The 17,910-nt window shown below is 58.3% G+C and overlaps 2 protein-coding genes across 4 annotated transcripts in view; both read right to left on the bottom strand.

The window, feature by feature from the left end:
- The window catches only part of CAPN5 (calpain 5), a 51,991-nt gene that overhangs the window by 16,919 nt on the left and 17,162 nt on the right, over positions 1-17,910 (bottom strand). For all 3 annotated transcript variants that reach the window (XM_080815942.1, XM_080815943.1, XM_080815944.1), the window contains one exon: positions 12,783-12,914. In XM_080815942.1, the coding sequence (XP_080672068.1) occupies positions 12,783-12,914 (132 nt within the window). The remainder of the gene's footprint in view (positions 1-12,782; positions 12,915-17,910) is intronic.
- Positions 6,414-7,183, bottom strand: OMP (olfactory marker protein; the record flags this gene model as incomplete). Its single annotated transcript, XM_080815945.1, has 1 exon — positions 6,414-7,183. One exon carries the CDS (start codon positions 7,181-7,183, stop codon positions 6,692-6,694), a length of 492 nt encoding a protein of 163 aa, XP_080672071.1. The 3' UTR covers positions 6,414-6,691.

The following is a 17,910-nucleotide window of genomic DNA, read 5'->3' as shown; positions in this document are numbered from 1 at the left end:
CTGGAGATCCTGAGTCAGGGATCCCCATGGGCCTCAGTTTCCCCTCCTACATCATGGCTGGTGAGCCTAGCATGGCCAGTTTCTTATCCCACACTCCCTCTGCTGCCAGCAGGGTCCTAAGCGAGGAGGAGGACACTGTGCAAGAAGGTGTACTCATACAGGCTCTCAAACTCAAAGCTTCCACACCACATCCAGTCATACCAGGAATCAAGGAAGCAACCGAAGACCCTCAGGCCATATCACAGGATTCCAAGACCAACCTACAGAGGCTCCCACTGGCCAGAGACGGGCCAAGTGCAGCATCAGTAAGAGTAATTACTGCAATGGATCAAAACACATCAGACAGGTTCCCATCTACGAGACCACAACGATACTCACAACAACAAATCATCAGTCACTCTTGGAGGATAGCTGGGAATCAACTGGTTTTTCTTTTAAAACTGGAAAATTAAGGGAAAGAATCAGGATTTATCCCACTGGGCCAGTGGGGAACCAAGAGCAGCAGATGAAGGGAGGTTTGTATCTGGAGATGAGCTTCAGAAATGAGGAAGAGACTAGAATATGAGACTCTCACCATTTTATGAACACTGGCAAATCATGGATTTAGCAATGGTCATGGACGGCTTGGAACATCATGAAAAAGAGAGACGAGCAGCCATCACGTGTCTCGTGAGAGAAGTACGCAAGGTCTACTGTGAAGCAGTCATGCCAAAAACTTGTGCCTGAACCTCACAGAACCACTAGGGGAAGTCCGCGCTTACAGGAAATGCGGGGCAGAGAGAACACTTGAAACACCACCATGAAAACCAAGCCAACAATGGATGGAAGAAAAGGTTTAATATTGAAGAAATTTCTACTTCAAGAGTCTAGAAAAAAAATTTTCCCCAAGTAAAGGGAAAGAAATAATAAAGATAGCAGGAATCAGTAAAATAGAAGACACTCAAAAAATAGAGAAAATGAGGGTACGTGTATGGGTTCTCTATTCTGTTCCATTGATCTATGTGTCTGTTTTTGTTCCAGTACCATCTGCCTTGATGATTACAGCTTTGTAATATATGCAGTGATCCGAAGGGCCAGCTGCACCCCAACGTTCATACCAATGTCCACGATAGCCAAACTGGAAAGAGCCGAGATGTCCACAGACAGGTGAATGGATAAAGAAGATGTGATATATACTCACAACAGAATATTACTCAGCCACCAGAAAGGATGAATACTTACCATTTACACTGATGTCGATGTACTGGAGGGGATAATGCTGAGCGAACTAAGTCTGAGAAAGACTTACCATGTGGTTTCACTCATATGTGATATAGAAATAGCTCAGCTCAGAGGGTCATAGGGGAAGGGAGGGAAAACTAATGGGAAGTTATCGGAAAGGGAGAAAAACCAATGGAAACACTTAACTATAGGAAACAAACTGAGGGTTGAGGAAGGAGAGAGGTGGGGGGGATGGGGTTGCTGGGTGAGGGGCATTAAGGAGGGCCCATGACGTGATGAGCGCTGGGTGTTAGAAGCAACTGATGAATTATTTAACACTATATCTGAAACTAATGGTGTACTCTATGTTGGTTAATTGAATTTAAATAAAATTAAAACACACACACACAGACATTTATGGCAGAAATTGGAAACCAAAACTCCTACTGGGCTTTTGAGGCTATGAGGGAATTACCGTGAAATGTGAAATTATTTTAGTTGTTCTAGGATTGCGGTTACAGAGTTTTGTTTTTGTTTTATTTTATTTTGTTTTTGACGATCCCTTATTACCCAGAGATGCATCGGGAAATATTTACAGATGAAACAACATGTTGCCTGGAGGGCGTGGGGGGAGGGGAATAAGAGGAAAACAAGAGCGGCAGTGAGCTGACAGCCGTTGAGGCGGAGGGATGGGCAGCAGGGAGCACAGTAAGCCATCTCTCTCCTCCCATGTTGTCTCCAGCTGAAATGCCCCATCCCCAGGGCCACCAGCTCCCTGGCCCAGCAGTCACAGCCCTGAGGCTCTGCTGACCCTCTCGGCCTCACCCCCCCAACACCGCCTCCCACCTCGGGCTCCCAGAAAATCTACACCCGTGGTGCTTCAGGTCACATCGGCTCTGCACGCGTGGCTCCATCTCCGGTACCTTCCTTGTCCTTCGGGGGCGGGCTGAGCAGCAGTATGCAGGGCTCTCAGGGCCTGGTGCTCCCAGGGCAGCCCCTCCCCAGGCTCTTTCCCTTTCCAGAAGGGAGCTTCTGGAGGGCGGGGCTGAGCCCCACTCACCCCCAGATCCCCACCCCCCACGCCCAGCATAGAGAGGTCAGCTCCCCAGCTGGACAAGTCTTTGTGGAAGAAAAGTCTCCAAATGCCAGCTGCAGCAGGTCCCTGTCCAACCGGTGACCTTGCAGCCGCTACTGGACCCCTGCCCAACCACACTGCATGGCCAGGACTTCGCTTCGACTGGCCGCCACTCTGAGTCTCAGCGCCGGCCTCTGCCTTCCTTACCTCAGGGCTGCTGGGAGACCCAGGACTGACAGTGGCTTTGGGGATGTCACCTTAACTGTGGAGGGCTCATGTGGAGCCCTTAATTGTGGAGGCACCTGTGAGGACAGCTCATCCCTCTGGGGAACACAGGACAAGTGCGTGCGCCCACACAACGTCCTGCAAACCTTGGGGCTGGCGAGGAGCTCCGGTGACCTGGGCAGCCTCCCTCCCAAGGGGAACCTCAGCAACAGCTCCCCCAAGCAGATGGGAAAAGAGAGGCCTGAGGGTTCAACGAACATACCTGGGCTGAGCCGGTAGCAAGGCAAGGACTGTGGGGGATTTGGAAAGCCCCTGGCACCCACTACAGAATCAGCCCAGAAAGATCAGGTGAGGCAGGCACCGTGGGGCCCCGGGGCCTGGAGCACTCCCGGCTCAAATCCCCCTCGGACTCTGAGCCAGTGGGACACGCCTGCATTGAGTTTGTGAGCGCATGAATGCCAGTGCACGTGGTGTACACAGCACACGTGTGTGTGTGAGCACCAGCGTATATGCGTGTGCACACAGGCATCATGTGTCTGTGAGTGTCAGCGTGCATGCAAGCATGGCACAGGGAAGGCACTGTCACAGATCTCTGCCTGGGAGCCCAGAGGGCCGGCTGGGGGCATTTCCACCCAAGCCAGTAGGGCTGAGGTCTGAAGGGCTGCAGGGGGCAGGTGGTGCCTGTGTTACCCAAGTCAGGTGGGTAAAATAGAGGGTCCCTGGTTTCAAGTACCCGAAGCTCCTCAGTTCTCAGCTTCTGATTGCAAGAGTCTCAAATTCCCGGGTTTCAGCGGCCATGACGGGAAGAGGTCAGGAAGCTTGGGTCCCCCAACCCTACTCCCCACACCCTCGGGAAAGCAGAGCCTCGTCGCTCCCCACACAGAGTGAGGATGTGATGCACCTGCAGGGGTCTGGGGTTTCCCATCCACAGAGCCCAGCCATATGCTCAGAGACCCGGGCAGGACTCCAGGGTCAGGGCAGGCCCCCTCCTGCTGGGCTGCCCAGCTACACCATGCGGGCTAAAGATCCCCTCTGCTGGGCCATCCTGAGCCTGGTAATGATGGCACAGGAGAATCCATGCCTTCTCGTCCACTCCAACCAGGGCCAGGCCTGGCCCCTGTCCGTCCCTCCACCCCATACCACCTGCTCCCAGAAGCACTGGGCTGCTGGGCTACCTCAGGAAACCCACCTCACCTCTCTGAACCCTGCGCTGCTACTCTGTAAATAGGTTCTCCTGACAATCCTCTCAGAAAAACTGAAAACACCGTGTGTCTCCAGTGACTGGGAGAGTCACGAAGATCAAATGGAGAGATGGTGCTGTGTGGCCAGCTCCTGAGACCCTGAGAGTTTCACTAACATGAACCCATTCAGGCTTCACAAGGGCCGTACAAGGAGGCACCGTCGTCAGTCCCTGCCAACAGGGTCACACAGGTGGTCAGTGGCAGGCCCCTCAGCACGGCACGTGCTGCCTCAGTGGGAGGAAGAAGCTCAGGAGACGGCAGGTCTCTTCTCTCTATGGTTTCCTGTGGGTTCCATGGAAAATGGGTCCTTGTTTCCCACTCCTGGCGTCCTCCCAGCCCAGTCTCGGCTGTCGAGCCAGGGAGGGGAGCAGGGGTGGAAGGGCTGGGCTCGGTTGCCCCCACCCCTTCCACAGGGATCTTCAGGAGTGGATGGAGGCCAGGGATGGAGGGGCGGGGCTCGGGGAAGGGAAACAAGATGGCCACAGCTGCTCTGGGGAGGGCTCCGGGGTGGAGGACCGGGAAGTGAGACCTGGCTGTATGGAGCCTTTTGAAGCAAGGGTCATTCCTAGGCAAAACCTCAGGTGTGGCCCGTGAAGGAAGACGTGACCTCCGTCACTGGGAAGAACCAGGCCTCCCCCTGCCCACCTGAGGGGCCGCAGACCCAGAGCCTGGTTCAAACATGGCTGCCTCCCTTGGCCCCTCCACGCCTTCTGTGACTTTAGGCAGATGGCTTCATCCTCCAGGCCTCTGTCCTAAAACTGAGTGAGCTCCAGAGAGATGACAAGGGAAAGAGCTCTAGAGAAGGGCCAAATGGGCACCAAAGGGATGTGGTAACATCATTCTTGTCTGGTCAGCGGGGCAGGGGCTGCCTGAGGACATGCATTAAATTGGAGATGTAGGCCTAGCCCCACCCCACCCCTGCCACTCCCCATCCCGTCTGCCCCCTGGCCAGCCGGCCCACGAGGGAGGGGCCCTGGAGACTGTGTGTGGCTTGGTGCATCCCCACCCAGCCCCTTTGGGCCCCAACTGCTGAGGACCCACCTCTCAGTGGCCTCAGCATGTCCCCACACTTCAGACAGAGGCCGTACTGGGGGCTCCTGGGGAAAAACCTGCCAGGGCTCTTGGTACCCCACTGAGTATCAGGAGACCTGGTTCTAACTCTATCCTGATGTCTGCCCATGGGCCAGTCCCTTGACTGCTCCAGGCCTCACCTCTGACAGCAGCCAGGGGAGGGGTGAGAATGCAGGAAAAGGCCAAGGAGGGGATGCTCAGGGCTCTGTGGGGACTGGAGAGGGCTGTCAGAGCTCCTGAAGGAGGGGCAGGGGTGGCTCGCGGTGAGACACTGCACACCATGAGGTGAGGGCACAGAGGCTTTATTGGGGACACACAGTGCAAGGAGTGGATGTGGGGCCTCAGGGTGAGGGTACAGGCAGTCTGCACCAAGAGGGTCCCCCAAGCTGCAGGGGGAGGTCAAGCAGAGAGGCGAAGGGCAGGGCCATCTCCAGGGGTCCGGATGGCCCTACTGGCCACCAGACTGGGACTTCAAGCCCCGCCAGGAACAGGCCCCCAAGCGGACAGTCAGAAAGGACCACAGCCAATCCCCACCTAAAGAATGCCCATTCCCAAACCCTGCTCCTGTTTGCACGCCTCAAATGGGGCTCACCCTCCCAGCAGCCCCAGCCACTGTGGATGGCTCTCACCCTCTCTCAGTGTGTCTGTTCACTGGGCCCTGTGGCCCTCGCTGGGTCTGCTTCATGAGGAAAGTGTCATGGGCCTCTTCCTGACCAAAAAAAAAAAAAAAAAACCACCACCCAGAGCTGGCTTAGAGACAGACAGGGTGTTGGGGGTACTTCCTGAGGTGCCCCTTGGGCCTGAGCCTTTCCTACCCAGGGAGCAGGAAAAAACCTCACATCCCAGCAGGGATACTGAGGCCCTAAAGAATCTACTGACTCCAGCTCCAGGGCTCTGGACCCCTCTCCTGCTTCCCCCTGGCAGAGGGAAATCCCTTTACTATGCTGTTCCCTGCTTCACTGTATGAACCTCAGAGGCTCTCAGCTCAGGAGCACCCCTCCCCAAAGTCATCCTGACCAAGCGCCTACTAAGGGCTACCCATGAGCCAGCTGGGCAATACACAGTAGAGCGTCTAAAACTCTAAGACTTGCTTGCAGGTACAGGCTCTAGAACATAGCCATGAACACAGCACACACTCTCGGTATATAAGCACACGTACAGATAGATGCATCTCTACGTAACTTTTTCACATGTCCCCTCCCTGTCACTTACGCCCCCTGAAGTCATCCCCAGTAGGGCAGGAGCTGGCAAGCACAGCCTCGAGCCTGCCAGCTGCTCCCCACTGCCCCAGATCAGCCCCCCCAAAGCTGCCTGAAGTCCTGGGGCCCCTGAAGCATCCCGGGACCGTGCCAGGCCCGGGCCAGGAGCGGTGCCTTCCTGGGTCCTCAGGCTCACTGTTCACTTCTGGGATTCAGCGAAGGGCACTGTGGCCAGGAGAGCAGTGGTCCCCCAGGGAGGCCGCTCTGTCATCTGTCTCTCCGTCTCCTGAGGAAGCACAAAGACTGGTGCTTTGGATCTCTTTCTCTCTGTCTGTCTGTCTCTGTCAGTCTCTCTGAGTCTCTCTCCCGACAACCAAGCAGAGGGAAGGCACATGCCCTGGGCCCCACCAGGCCTCCATGGTCTACAGCAGAAGCAGCAGCAGCCGGGTCAGCTTCTAGACTACAGGACCTCTGAATCCTCCTCGCGGGAGCAGGAGTGCCAGCACCAGGGAAAGGAGAGGAGGAAGCACACAGGCTCAGAGGGTCCTGGGCACGGCTGAGCTGAGCGCAGACCAGCAGCTAGAAGAATGTCCTCCAACACAGGCCTTGGGGAAGGGAGCACGCGCAGGGGAGGGGGCAGCGGGCAGGCATGGGGAGGGCGAGGCAGCCAGCAGCAGCCGTCAGAGCTGGTTAAAGACCACAGAGGCCTTGAGGTCAGCGGGCTCCAGGCCCTCGCCAAAGGTGATGAGGAAGTACATGACCTTGCGGATCTTGGCCAGATCCGACAGGCGCTCCCCAAATTCCAGGGCATCGGCCTCGTTCCAATCCATGGCCTCCGCGTCCTCCTTGCGCCAGAAGATGGCCACGGGGTCCAGCAGCTGGCGCGTCATGAGGTTGGTGAGGTCGGGCGTCCAGTTCTGGGAGGTGCCCGTGATGGTGACCTTGCCCGGCTTGTCCAGGACCACGTCCCAGCGCTCGAACTGCAGCTTCTGCTGCTGGACGAAGTCCAGGCGGTAGACGGCCTCAGCCGGCCGCAGCAGCTTCTCGCCGTCCTGGCGCTTCTCCCCGCGCTGCTTCAGGCTCTCCACGCGCAGCCGCATCTGCTTGGTCAGGTCCTGGTCCAGGACCAGGGGCATGCTGAGCTGCGGCTGCTTGGGCCCGTCCTCTGCCATGCCGGGTGCTGCTGCTGCAACGCTGCTTAGGAGCCCCGTGTGCCGTGTGTGCAGGGGCCTTACTGCCAGGGCCAGAGGCCCCCGAGGATGCCCCGCCTACCCCTTGGCCCTCCCCCCTGCTCCTCCCCTCCTTGCCCCTAGGCCCAGCCTGGCCCTGCCCTGCCCAGTGCTCAAAATGGGGGTGGGAGGCCCCCCACGCCTTCTCTCTCCTCCTCCAAGAGGCAGGAACTGAGGCATAGCTGGCGGGCAGAAGGGCGACAGGTTCCTCGGGGACCAGGCTGCTGATGTCAATTGCTGTGGTAACAGCCCTGACAACCTGACTCCCACGGAAGGGCTTGTTTGTGAAGAAGGGAGGGTGCCTGGGGCAGTAAGAAGGGGAGGGAGCTGGGGAGCAGGGGTGCACTGGAGAGGCTGCAAGACCCCCTGGCAGGAGGGGAGGGGAGGACAAGGAACGGAGGGGGCCTGCTGATGGGAGAGGTGCCCTCACCCCAGCCAGAAACTGAAGCCACCTTGCCTTCAGCCCAGCCTCACCCTCACCCCTCCACACTCAACCGCCAAGGCCTTCGTTCTGCTTCCCAGGGGCCCTGGGAGCCCTCCAGTCCAGCTCCAGTGCCAGGACCATCCTGGCCACCTCCATGTCTCACCTAACCCCGCTGGCAAACTTTAGACCTCATCAGAATCCCCTGCAGGACCTAGAACATGACCGCTGGGCTCCACCCCCACTGCTTCTGATTGAACAGGGCTGACCAGGCCTAGGAATCTGCATTTCTGCCAACCTCCCAGGGGATGCTGATGCTGCTGGTCCAGGGACTGGGAGAATCACTGACCTGCAGGATTCCTGTCCACTGGCCCTGCCTCCTCCCCACTGAATCCCAGCACGTATTCCATCCACACCAAGCCTCAGTTTCCCCTTGGAGACCTGAGGCTGAGAAAAAATCTGACAGACATCTGTTCTATAGCGGCTGAGGCGGAAGCAGGGGCTCAGCTAGTATATTCTAGTAAATGGAAGAACTGGAATGTGTGAGGGAGGAGGAGAGGGGAAAGGGGAAGCTGCCATGACATGCCACACACAGAAAAGAGGACAGAGGCACAGGGCAAAGTGTAACAACTGAAAATGATCTGGAGGGTCTAGTGGACCACAAGCATAGTAACTGCTAGATGGAGGCTAAATCAGTCAGTGGGAGCTTGGCCACCTGATCAGCAGGAGGTCACCCAGCAGCTGGTCCTGTTGTAAACATCTCAACTGGGGTCAGTTCTGGAGGCCGCTGGGGGCAGTCCCCCAAGGGCATTCGAGAGGATGCGAGACCTCAAGCTGCCTGACCCTCCCAGAACCTTTCACTCTGTAGCTTCAGGGGCAGAAGAGAGGGAAACAACACGCTGAGGAATTACTGTGGAGTTAAGCCGGCACCTAGAACAGGGATTGCCACATAGGAGGCCCTCAGAAGACGCTTGCTGAATGACTGAATGAATGAATGGCACTGAGAAGAGAACTAATGTGATAGGGACCAAGGCCAATGCCAGCCAGAGGCGAAGATGTGCATATGGGGAGAGTACACAGACACTGACCGAAGCCGAAATGAGGTTTAGGGGCAGGTGTGTATTAAAGTGCAGGATGACGGACATGCCTGGAAGGTGAGGCCAGGGAGACTGGGCCTTCAGCAGAACACCTGCGGGAAGGGCAGGTGCAGGCGTAGGCTGTGGCCGCCATGGAGACAGGAGGCCAAGGCTGCTGATGGTAAAGGCTGATGCAGCCGCAAACAGGACCTGAGGCCGGGATGATGAGGGCAGGGTGTCAGCCACATGGGTGTGGTAATCCCTGGGACACAGCAGCATTGGGCAGAAAAGGCTGGGAGACTGGAGGCGCCAAGCCCCTGGTGCCTGGGTAGAAGCTGGTCCACAAGGAATGGCAACAAGGTGGGCAGGGCCTGGGGGCGTGGAGAGCCAAGGGCATCAGCCTACAGGGGCTGCCAAGTGGAGGGAGTGTTCTGGAAGCCGCACCAAGGGAAGTGAGAATGCCCACCCCATCTCCAGGCCTGCAGGATGCTGGGGGAGGCGTTCAGTTTCTACCAGTAGGGAGACCCAGGGCCTACATGACCCTGGGGAGAGCCTGGGCTCAGTCTGGGCCGGCTGCCGACCTGCAGGAGGAGGCGGACGGTGGAAGGTGTACGGGGCTTGGGCCTCAGAAAGGCGGAGCCGGAGAGGCCCGAGTGGGAAGGGAGGAGAGGAAGCGGGAAGGAGGCTGCAGGTGGGGCCAGGCCCAAGGCAGCCCACAGCTCTCTGCTTGGCCACTGGACACCTTGGGAAGACCCACTAGAGCCTGGAGTAGGAATGAACAGAGGAGGAGAGCAGGTTCCAAACTTGCCTATGTGACTGCAAAACTGTGTACCGAAAAGCAATGCAAATGCCTCTTGAACCCCAACTGGAGAAACAGTCTAGAGGGAAACAGAGTAAACCCCAACACTGGTTGTTTCCGGCTAAAGAAGCCTTCAGAGACACAGTACCTGTGTATGTCTTCTATCCCCAGTGTTGGGAATGGCGTGGGGTACATCAGCCCGTTACCCGGGCTGAATGACCTGCTCTATAGCTCACGGGCATGAGCTGTGCAGATTACAGGGGGACATGTCGGCCACCCCCCAATCCTCCCTCTCAGACAGCCAGGCACTCACTTCTGCTCGGCTTTCCTCCTCTGGCCAGGGGCGCCCGAGGCTGGAGGCTCAGAGCAGGGATCCGACCTGCCCCCACGCCTAGGCCTGCACCAGGCTCTGGGGGAGGTGCACCCAGAATGAACCAGGCCTGATGGCAAATGCTCCAGCCCACTGTCACATCCTGATTTCTGGCCCACAAAACCCAGTCACCTGAAGTCCACTGTCCTGCCCTCAGAGAATGGACAGACCATAACGCCCCTATCAGGGATCCCACAAGAGGGAGAGGCCCACCGCCAAGAAGTGTCTAGTAGAACAGAGGGACAGGTGGGGAACCCAGGGGTGGGTGGGAGGGAGGTGGATTTAACATGGGTATACTGCCACTAAATGCCACAGGCTTGCCCTCCCCCACCACAGGCTCATTTATCCTCCTACAACTCTGGGGACTAGAAAGGTCAGGTTTACGCCAAGACAAGGAGAAGGAACCTGACTTGCCCAGTGTCACACAAGGGCATCCAACCAAGCATCCAACCCAGGTCTGGCTGGTTTCAAATCCTGTGCTAATCAGCCCCAGGTTGCATCAAGAACTAGAGGTAAAGGGGTGGCTTCCTGGAGGAGGGGGTACTGCATATTGCGGGCATGGTGCACAAGTGTCCCGAGGTTCAGCATCCCCAGAGTGAGGTGGGTGGGGGGAGCAGGGGTGGCTGGGCACCCCTGCTCCATGGAGAAAACAGGGTAGGTGGGGCAGGGGAGGCCCTGCAGGGCAACGGGCCCAAAAGTGAGGGGTGACAACCAACAGGGCCCAGTCAGCAGGGACAGGAGGGGAGGTAAGGCACAGTAATAAGCTCCCCAGGGGCCCCCACCTCCTTCTAGGACCCAGGAGCTGTCACCACAGCAGCACCAGGAGGTGGAGTGCAATTAGCTGAGAACACCTTGTTCCTTCCAGCCTCCTAGGGACCAGAGCTCCTGGAGATCTGCCTCCCAGACCTTGAAGCCTCTAGACCCGCCAGGCCAGGTGCGCTGACCCCCTGCAGGCAGAAGCTCCCACCCAGCGACAAATAAACACAGACTGCCACAGCTTCAATGACAGTCCTCCTGCCTGAGGGTCCTGGCTCCCTTCCTCCACTCACTACCGCAGGCCAGGCCCAGGACCAGACACACAGGAGGCGGAGGCTCCTCCGTACGAATGACCAGAGAGCCTGTTTCCCAGGAGGGGACACGGTGGGCCAGGCTCTGGCCCCACTGAAGGCCCCAGGAGGCATAGGGTAGGAGGGCCGGCCATGGTGCTGCTGGCGGCTAGCAGCTCCATCCAACAATTTGGGGAGGGACTCTGTTCTCAGAACTTTCTTGAGACTTCTCTGGGCCAGGATCCTGCTGGGCTCAGTGGGAAGATACAGTTGAGCCCGCTTTGCCCATGGGGAGCTCACCTCAAGAAGGGAGACCACAGGTAAACAGGGGATTACCGGACAGGGTGGGAAGTCTAGGCCCAGCCCTACAGGATTCCTGAGTGCCACCGTCAGCCCCAGACGTAGCTGCAGATGGGCTCAGAGGCAGGGAGACCTTGTTCTGGGCTCAAAGAAGGGGCCTGGAGCCTGGAGACAGGGGCGGAGAGGAGAGCCCTAAATCCAGAGAACAGCACTGGGCCCTAGCCCTCTCTGGTCTTTGAGGCTCATGAGTGACATGATCCCACATGTGGCTCTCTGAGGCCCTTCCAGCCTGGATATCTACAATCACCCCCGTCTACAGGCTGCAGTAGTGACCTTTGCTGAGGGCTCTCCAGCACCTGGGTCCCCCCAGGACCATCAGGAGCCAGACCCCAGGGATACAAACCCTGGGGTGGCTTTGAAAGGTCACACCCCCGTTCAGAAGGCATGACAGTAGGGCACCTAACACAGTCCCAGCCCCGGCTAAGGGCACAGCTCCCTCTGACAGGTGGCAGATGCTCCCTGCTTGCCTGGGAATACCCATCATGTTCTATGAATGTTAATTACCAAAACACGGGTAACGCAGCGCCCCCTCGCTGAGCACCGTACTGCATAGGCCCTTTGAGAACAGTTTCCCGTTTTACCCCAACAAACTCCAAGAGGGAGCTACCCTCATATCCCGGTTTTTCGTATGAGTAAACAGAACTAATTATAAAGCTACCAAATGGTGAGGCAAGGGCTTCAACCTAAGCCATCAGGCTGAGATGCCCAGAGCTTGTAAGGCCTGCTGCTGGCTCCTTATAGGAAGGGCAGGAAAGGCAGGGAGGAGCAGGGGGCAATGACTGGTATCTGCTAGCACAGGAACCCGCATGCAGTCCTGATGGACTCTATACAGACCAGCAGTCCAGCCTTTACCCCAGCCTCCCCGCCTCCCCAGGAAGGGAGCTCTCCCTGTGGGATTAAAGGGTTGCACTTCCGAGTGTCGCCACAAGAGGGCAAAGTGTCACTACAAGAGCCAGTTCTTTCCATCAGGAGCCCTTGGCACTGGTCCAGAACATCAGCACTTGGAACCAGGAATCATGAAACAAAACAAGCTGGACTACTCCGGCTGAACAAGGGAGAAAACTGAGGCCAAGATAAGGACGAGGACAGACTGGCTAAGTCTATACAGCAGGTACTGGCAGGGGGCCTCCTGAGCCCCAGCTGGTGGCGGCTCCACACTGCACCCGATTCAAGCAGCTTCCACATTTCACAGGCGCCTGTTCTGCCAGGGGGCTCCAGGGACACTGTGGGCCCCCAACATTTAGGTGGGGACACATCAGGATGCCCGTAGGAGCCACACAGATTCCCAGCACCCGGCCCTGGAGGGCCTAAGCTGGCAGGTGAAGGGAAAGTGATTCTGCTGCTCAACCAGAGCTGGGAGCCCTGGTGTCACTCCACCCCACACCGGCACAGGCGTTCATAATGTCACACCTGCCCGCTCAGGCTGCACCTCCCCGGGCCCAGCAGCGAGGGCCCCGCCTCAGGCCTCACCTTCTGCCACAGCGACTCCCGGGAGGCGAGCGATGAGCAGGCCGCCACAAACCAGCAGTTGCCCACTTGGCCCTGGTGCAGGTCATGGGAGCTGATGCCGTCCACAAAGAGGCGGGGGTCCTCACAGATGTCCTGCGGAGAAGACAAGAGCGGACCTCACTGCTGGCGTGGAGATTGGCCCGCCTCCCCTTGCAGACTGGGGCCCCCAGTGTGTCCAGTCAGTTTCTCTGAATCCAGCTCCCCCCAGGTGCTGCCCAGAAGGCCCTTCTCCCTTCCCCTGGATGAAGAAGTCTGCCTTTCAGGGCCAGAGGTTCAAGGGTGAACAGATGCTGTGGAAGGGCTTGGGGGACTGGCCCCGGGGCACCCCCTTCTGCCTGCCCTCTGTGCCCAGCCAGCAAAGGGTCAGTTCCCATCCTCCCCCAGCAGCAGCAGCCCAGCAATGCCCACCCCAGCCCACCCTCAGGGGTCCCCATTCACACAGAGGGTGGGGGCCCCAGGCAGAAACAAACAGCAAACTCACAGGGAATGAATGAGTGGCAAGGGCAGGGGAGAAGCAGGGAGCTGACCATGCCAGGCCCCGGGCCAGCACACCCTCAGGCTGTCTCACTGGACCCTCAACGCCACGGAGGAGTGTGGGGTTGTTATTCCAGTTTATGGCCAAGGAATGAAGGTTCAGAGAAGGGCAGTGACTTGTCAAGGACACACAGCAAGCAATGCCGAGCCGAGCTCCTGAAGGGTCTTTTGTTTGGCCAGTGTGGGCCCAATGGGCCAGGCAGAGACAGAGCTGGGCAGGAAGGAAGTGCCCTTCCCCTTTCCCAGTCCAGGTCTCTGCTTGGGGCATGCAGGTGCCCACCTGTGTCCTGAAGCATCTTTACTCCGCAGAGCTGAGAGGGAGGGAGGGAGTGCTCCCCAAGGTGGAGGTGGTAAACACTGAGACAGGCCTTCCATGTACCAGGCATCCTGCTGGAGCCATGACCCATCCTCACCGTGATCCTGAGACGCGGGCACTATGCCCATTGTACAGATGAGCAAACCGAGGCCAGAGAGGTTGAACAATATGCCCCACACATAGCTGGACCTGGCTCCACCACAAAGAGCTACGGAGGTCCTACCACAGGCAGCCAGTAGAAGGCAGCAGTCAGGAAGACCCATTTACTGGCTGTGCAACTTCGGGCCGGCACCTCAGCCTCTCTCTGTCTCCATTTCCTCACCTGTGCAGAGGAGGCATACCCCTGCAGGGCTGTGGGGATGCCACAAATCCCAGAAGCCGGGCACTCCACGGGTCTAAGGGGAAAAGGGCTAGGGGTTCTCACTAAGGCTTCTGGAACTCCTGTTGCCACCTCTGCCTGGGAAAACCAGTGTTTTGGGGGGCCAGATTGAAGGTCCAACCCCCCTGAGGGCGTGAACAGCTCCAGATGGGACTTCGGTGTGACCCAGAGCCAAGCCATAAGGTGACTTCCCCATAATACAGACTGTGGCATGCCACGGGTGGGAGTGATTCTGCCCCAGATCATAGGAACCCAGTGAGGCTGGAAACTTGCAGAGCAGCAGTGCTATCAGGAAGCAAGGCAGGAAGAAGCTGGCCTCCCTCCCCACCGCCCTTCTTATCGTCTCTCCAGGCCCTGGCCCACAGGCAGACCAGTGCCCGGAGCCAGGGAGAGCCGTGACTTAGCACCTGCCTCCCTGGAAGGGGGAGCCGGGTGGGAGCTGGGGGTGCTGCTTCGTACCTGGAGGACCCCAGCCACATGCCCACCATGGGAGGTGACCTCCTTGTACCCCTCCCCTTCATATCCTCCCGGCCAAGGCACTGGAGAGACATGACTGGCCGATGGTCCACAGAGGAGGATGCCGAGGCCCAGAAGCCAGTGACAGCCAAGGTCACATGGCAGTAAGTGGGCCAATGGGACGCAATGCAGGTGGGCTGGGCTCCCTGACTAGGTCTCCTCCCTGTTGAGCAGGGACCTCCGGCTGACCCCTGGGGCAGGGCCAACCATCCCAGCCTGGCCCTGGCACCCGGAAAGGGGCTCTGGCTCCAGACCCTTCTCTGGCCCCTGAAGAGAGACTGAGCATAGGAGTCAGGAGTCTTGGCTCCCAGGCTCAGTGCTGTCCTGAGCCTCTGTGGTGAAGCAGGGTGCCTCCAGCTGGGCAGGGAGCCGAGAGGGGGCAGGGGTCTGAGGCGTCTTCCTACCACCCGCAGGCACAAGACTTGCCAGCGTGAGCTGAGGTCAGTGGTACCTGGACCCGCCCCAGAGCCCAGCAGCCACCTGGGGAGACCCTGCATGGACAATCGCACAAACAGCTCCCAAGGAGTGGGTGCCAGCTCTGTGCCCAGCACTGTGCCACATCACCCTGTGAGGTAGGTATCACTGGTCTCCCTGCTTCACAGATGAGGAAACCAAGGCACAGGGAGGTGAAGTCATTTGCCCAGCGCCACAGAGGAAGAGGTGAAGTGAGATTCAAATTCAGGCAGTCAGCACCACAGCCTCCAGGGGTCTAGGACTTATGACACAAAGCCACCTTGCCTCCCCCACAACCCCGCACCTGTCCTCAGCCCAGCTTGGGGCTTCCCACTATACAGCAATGAGACCAAGGGGTCAGAGGCAGCCCAGACCTTCCCCTCCCCCGAGGGCCAGGATCTCAAGACCTGTGTTGATCCTTCCAACTCTCCTGGGCTATTGTGTAGGCACAGAGCACAGAGCTAGTCAGGGAAGTTCCCAGCCTAAGGGCCCATCCCTGGAGGAGGAAGAACCTGACTATGACCCTCCATGTGAGCCAGCAGCCATGACAGCAGGAAGCCAGGGAGAGATCAGAGGAGGCTGCCTGGAGGCAGTGACACCAACAGAGCAGGCAAGGAGAGGGACGGTGGGTAGGGAGGTCTCCAGAAAGAAATGGGGACTCCAAATTCCCCCCAAGATGGGATCCAGCCACAGTACTGAGACACATGCCACCTCTGACACCATGCTCCCTGGGTTCCTGGCCACGTGTGCTCCCTTCTATCACTGTCCACACTCGGGGTCACCCCCACCCCCACCAGCCTGCGAGCTCCAGGAAAGGGCCCAGGCCCAACTCCGCCCACTATACCAGCGTCAAGAGTAGGGCCTAGCAGGTTCTGCTGGGGCTGCAGGAAGGCTCCCCCAGAGCAAGGGAGGGCAGAGTGGCATGCAGGATTGGGCCCAACGGCCATCTTCAGGGAGCCCCGGACCAAGCCATCTCCCAGGGCTGGGAGGTGACGCTCTAATGCTCCACGGACCTCTCTCTGGGGCATGGCCTTCTACATCAGCAGTCACCTCTCACCTCTCGGGCCCCTCAGCCCGTCAGACCAGTTCCACCGGACACGGGGCATAGCCCAGAACCGTCTGCCTCCAGGGCATGACAAGAATTTCGGGTGTGCAGGCCCAGTGTACAAATAGGCACGCCCCAAGACAGCGGACCCAGGCACATTCGGCCCTCGTCTCCCGCCCTCCTGCAATCTAAGATCCTGGCAGGAGCCAACCTTATGACCTAGGACAGTAAGGCCCAAGAAGAAAGCAGTCCTCTGCCTGGGACAGGGCAAAAAGGGCAGGTTCTCAGGAGGAACGGCCATCCCACACTCCCCCTCTGCCCCCAGCAATCGGGTCCTGCAAGATATTCTGAGCATGTGCCCAGAAGGGAATCATTCCCGGGCAGGGCCGAGGCCCAGATGGCTGGCCCCAGCGAAACTATCTGTTCCGTGGTATAAAGGGGCCTATATTCCAGCACAGCCAAGGAGTGGGGTCTTCTCCGGGTGCTGGTGTGATGAACGTGAGCCCAGGACTTGGGGCTGGGGACCACCAGGCCACTAGGTGGAGAATTCCGGGGGGGGCTCTAAAACTGCCACCTGTTTGTAGAACCCCTACTTGTTCCCTTCTTGGTTCCAACAAAGGACCTGCGAACTTATTTCCAGACAAGAGGAGAGGCAGAGTGCTGGATGGGGCAAGGGGTACTCGTTTCCCACAGAGATGAAAAGGGACCCCCTACAAAGGCCCGGGGCCTGAGAGAGGAGGAAGGCCCTCACAGGTCCACACCCTCAGGCTTCCCCCTGAGTCACAGGCCTCGATGACAGTCTCCTTCTCTTATCTCCCCAGCCAGGCCCGTGGGGGAGGCCAGCAGGCCTTTACCAAACTGGAAGGAACAAAGAAACAATGAACCCAGAGGAAGGACGAGGGTGTGGGCCCAAGGCAGGTGCCCTGGGTGGGGAATGAGGTGGACGAGGCCTGGCTCCACCCAAAGAGTCCACAAGCGATGGGTCTTTCCAGGCAGGGCCAGCTCTCCGTCCCCAACCAGGGATGGCAGGGAGCAGGTGGGCAAGAGAGGGACCTGGGGCCTCTGGCTCCCATGTGTAACACCACAGATACCTTGAGTCATCTCAACCCCCAGAAACCATGATCGGCAGCAGTTAGTCTCCCCATTTTAGAGATGAAGCAACTGAGGTCAAGGGAGGGGAAGTGACTTGTTCAAGGTCACACCTCCCATGCCCCTCCTGGGAGGTGGGGCCAAGTTCATCTAGCTCAAAAACAAGCCTTCACATTCCATTTTGGGAGAACGCAAAGTGAAGGCCAGCAGGCCAGCAGGGAGAGAGCCTGACTGAGATCCTCAAGAAGAGAGAGACCATGACCCTGAGCAACTTAAAGAGAAGGGCTGAAAGTGGGACGGGAGTGAAGAAGGCCTTCCCAGGGGCTATCCAGAAAGAGCCTTTCACTCTATTTATAAAGTCAGGTCACAGGCCGCAGGAAGTAAGACTCCATAGAAACACAGCTGCCTTGGGACAAAGTTCCAACTCACTGGCTAAGGACCAAGCAGCTGGGAGTTAATGGTCACCCCACTGGGCTGGCCTTGCCCCATCCGCCTGGGGCAAGCCGGGCCTGACTTCCTGTTCCACCAACCAGCCGTCCTGACCGCCTGACCACGGGACGAGCCCCACACCACCTAGCAGGTGCTGCTTACACAACCACCATCACACCCTGGTCCACCCTGTCTCACCTCCTCATCCCACCCCCGCCTCAGCTGTCTCTGGCCTTGAACTCCGCCTCCCAAAGCCAGAACCCATCCCCTACCACCAGCCCTGGGGTGTCCTCAGATATCTCCCTGTCAACACCAACCATCACAAGCC

Source organism: Martes martes, assembly GCF_963455335.1.
Source record: "Martes martes genome assembly, chromosome: 10".
NCBI lineage: Eukaryota > Metazoa > Chordata > Mammalia > Carnivora > Mustelidae > Martes > Martes martes.
The sequence above is the reverse complement of the archived record's forward strand: the minus strand, read 5'-3'. Positions and strand labels throughout refer to the sequence as shown.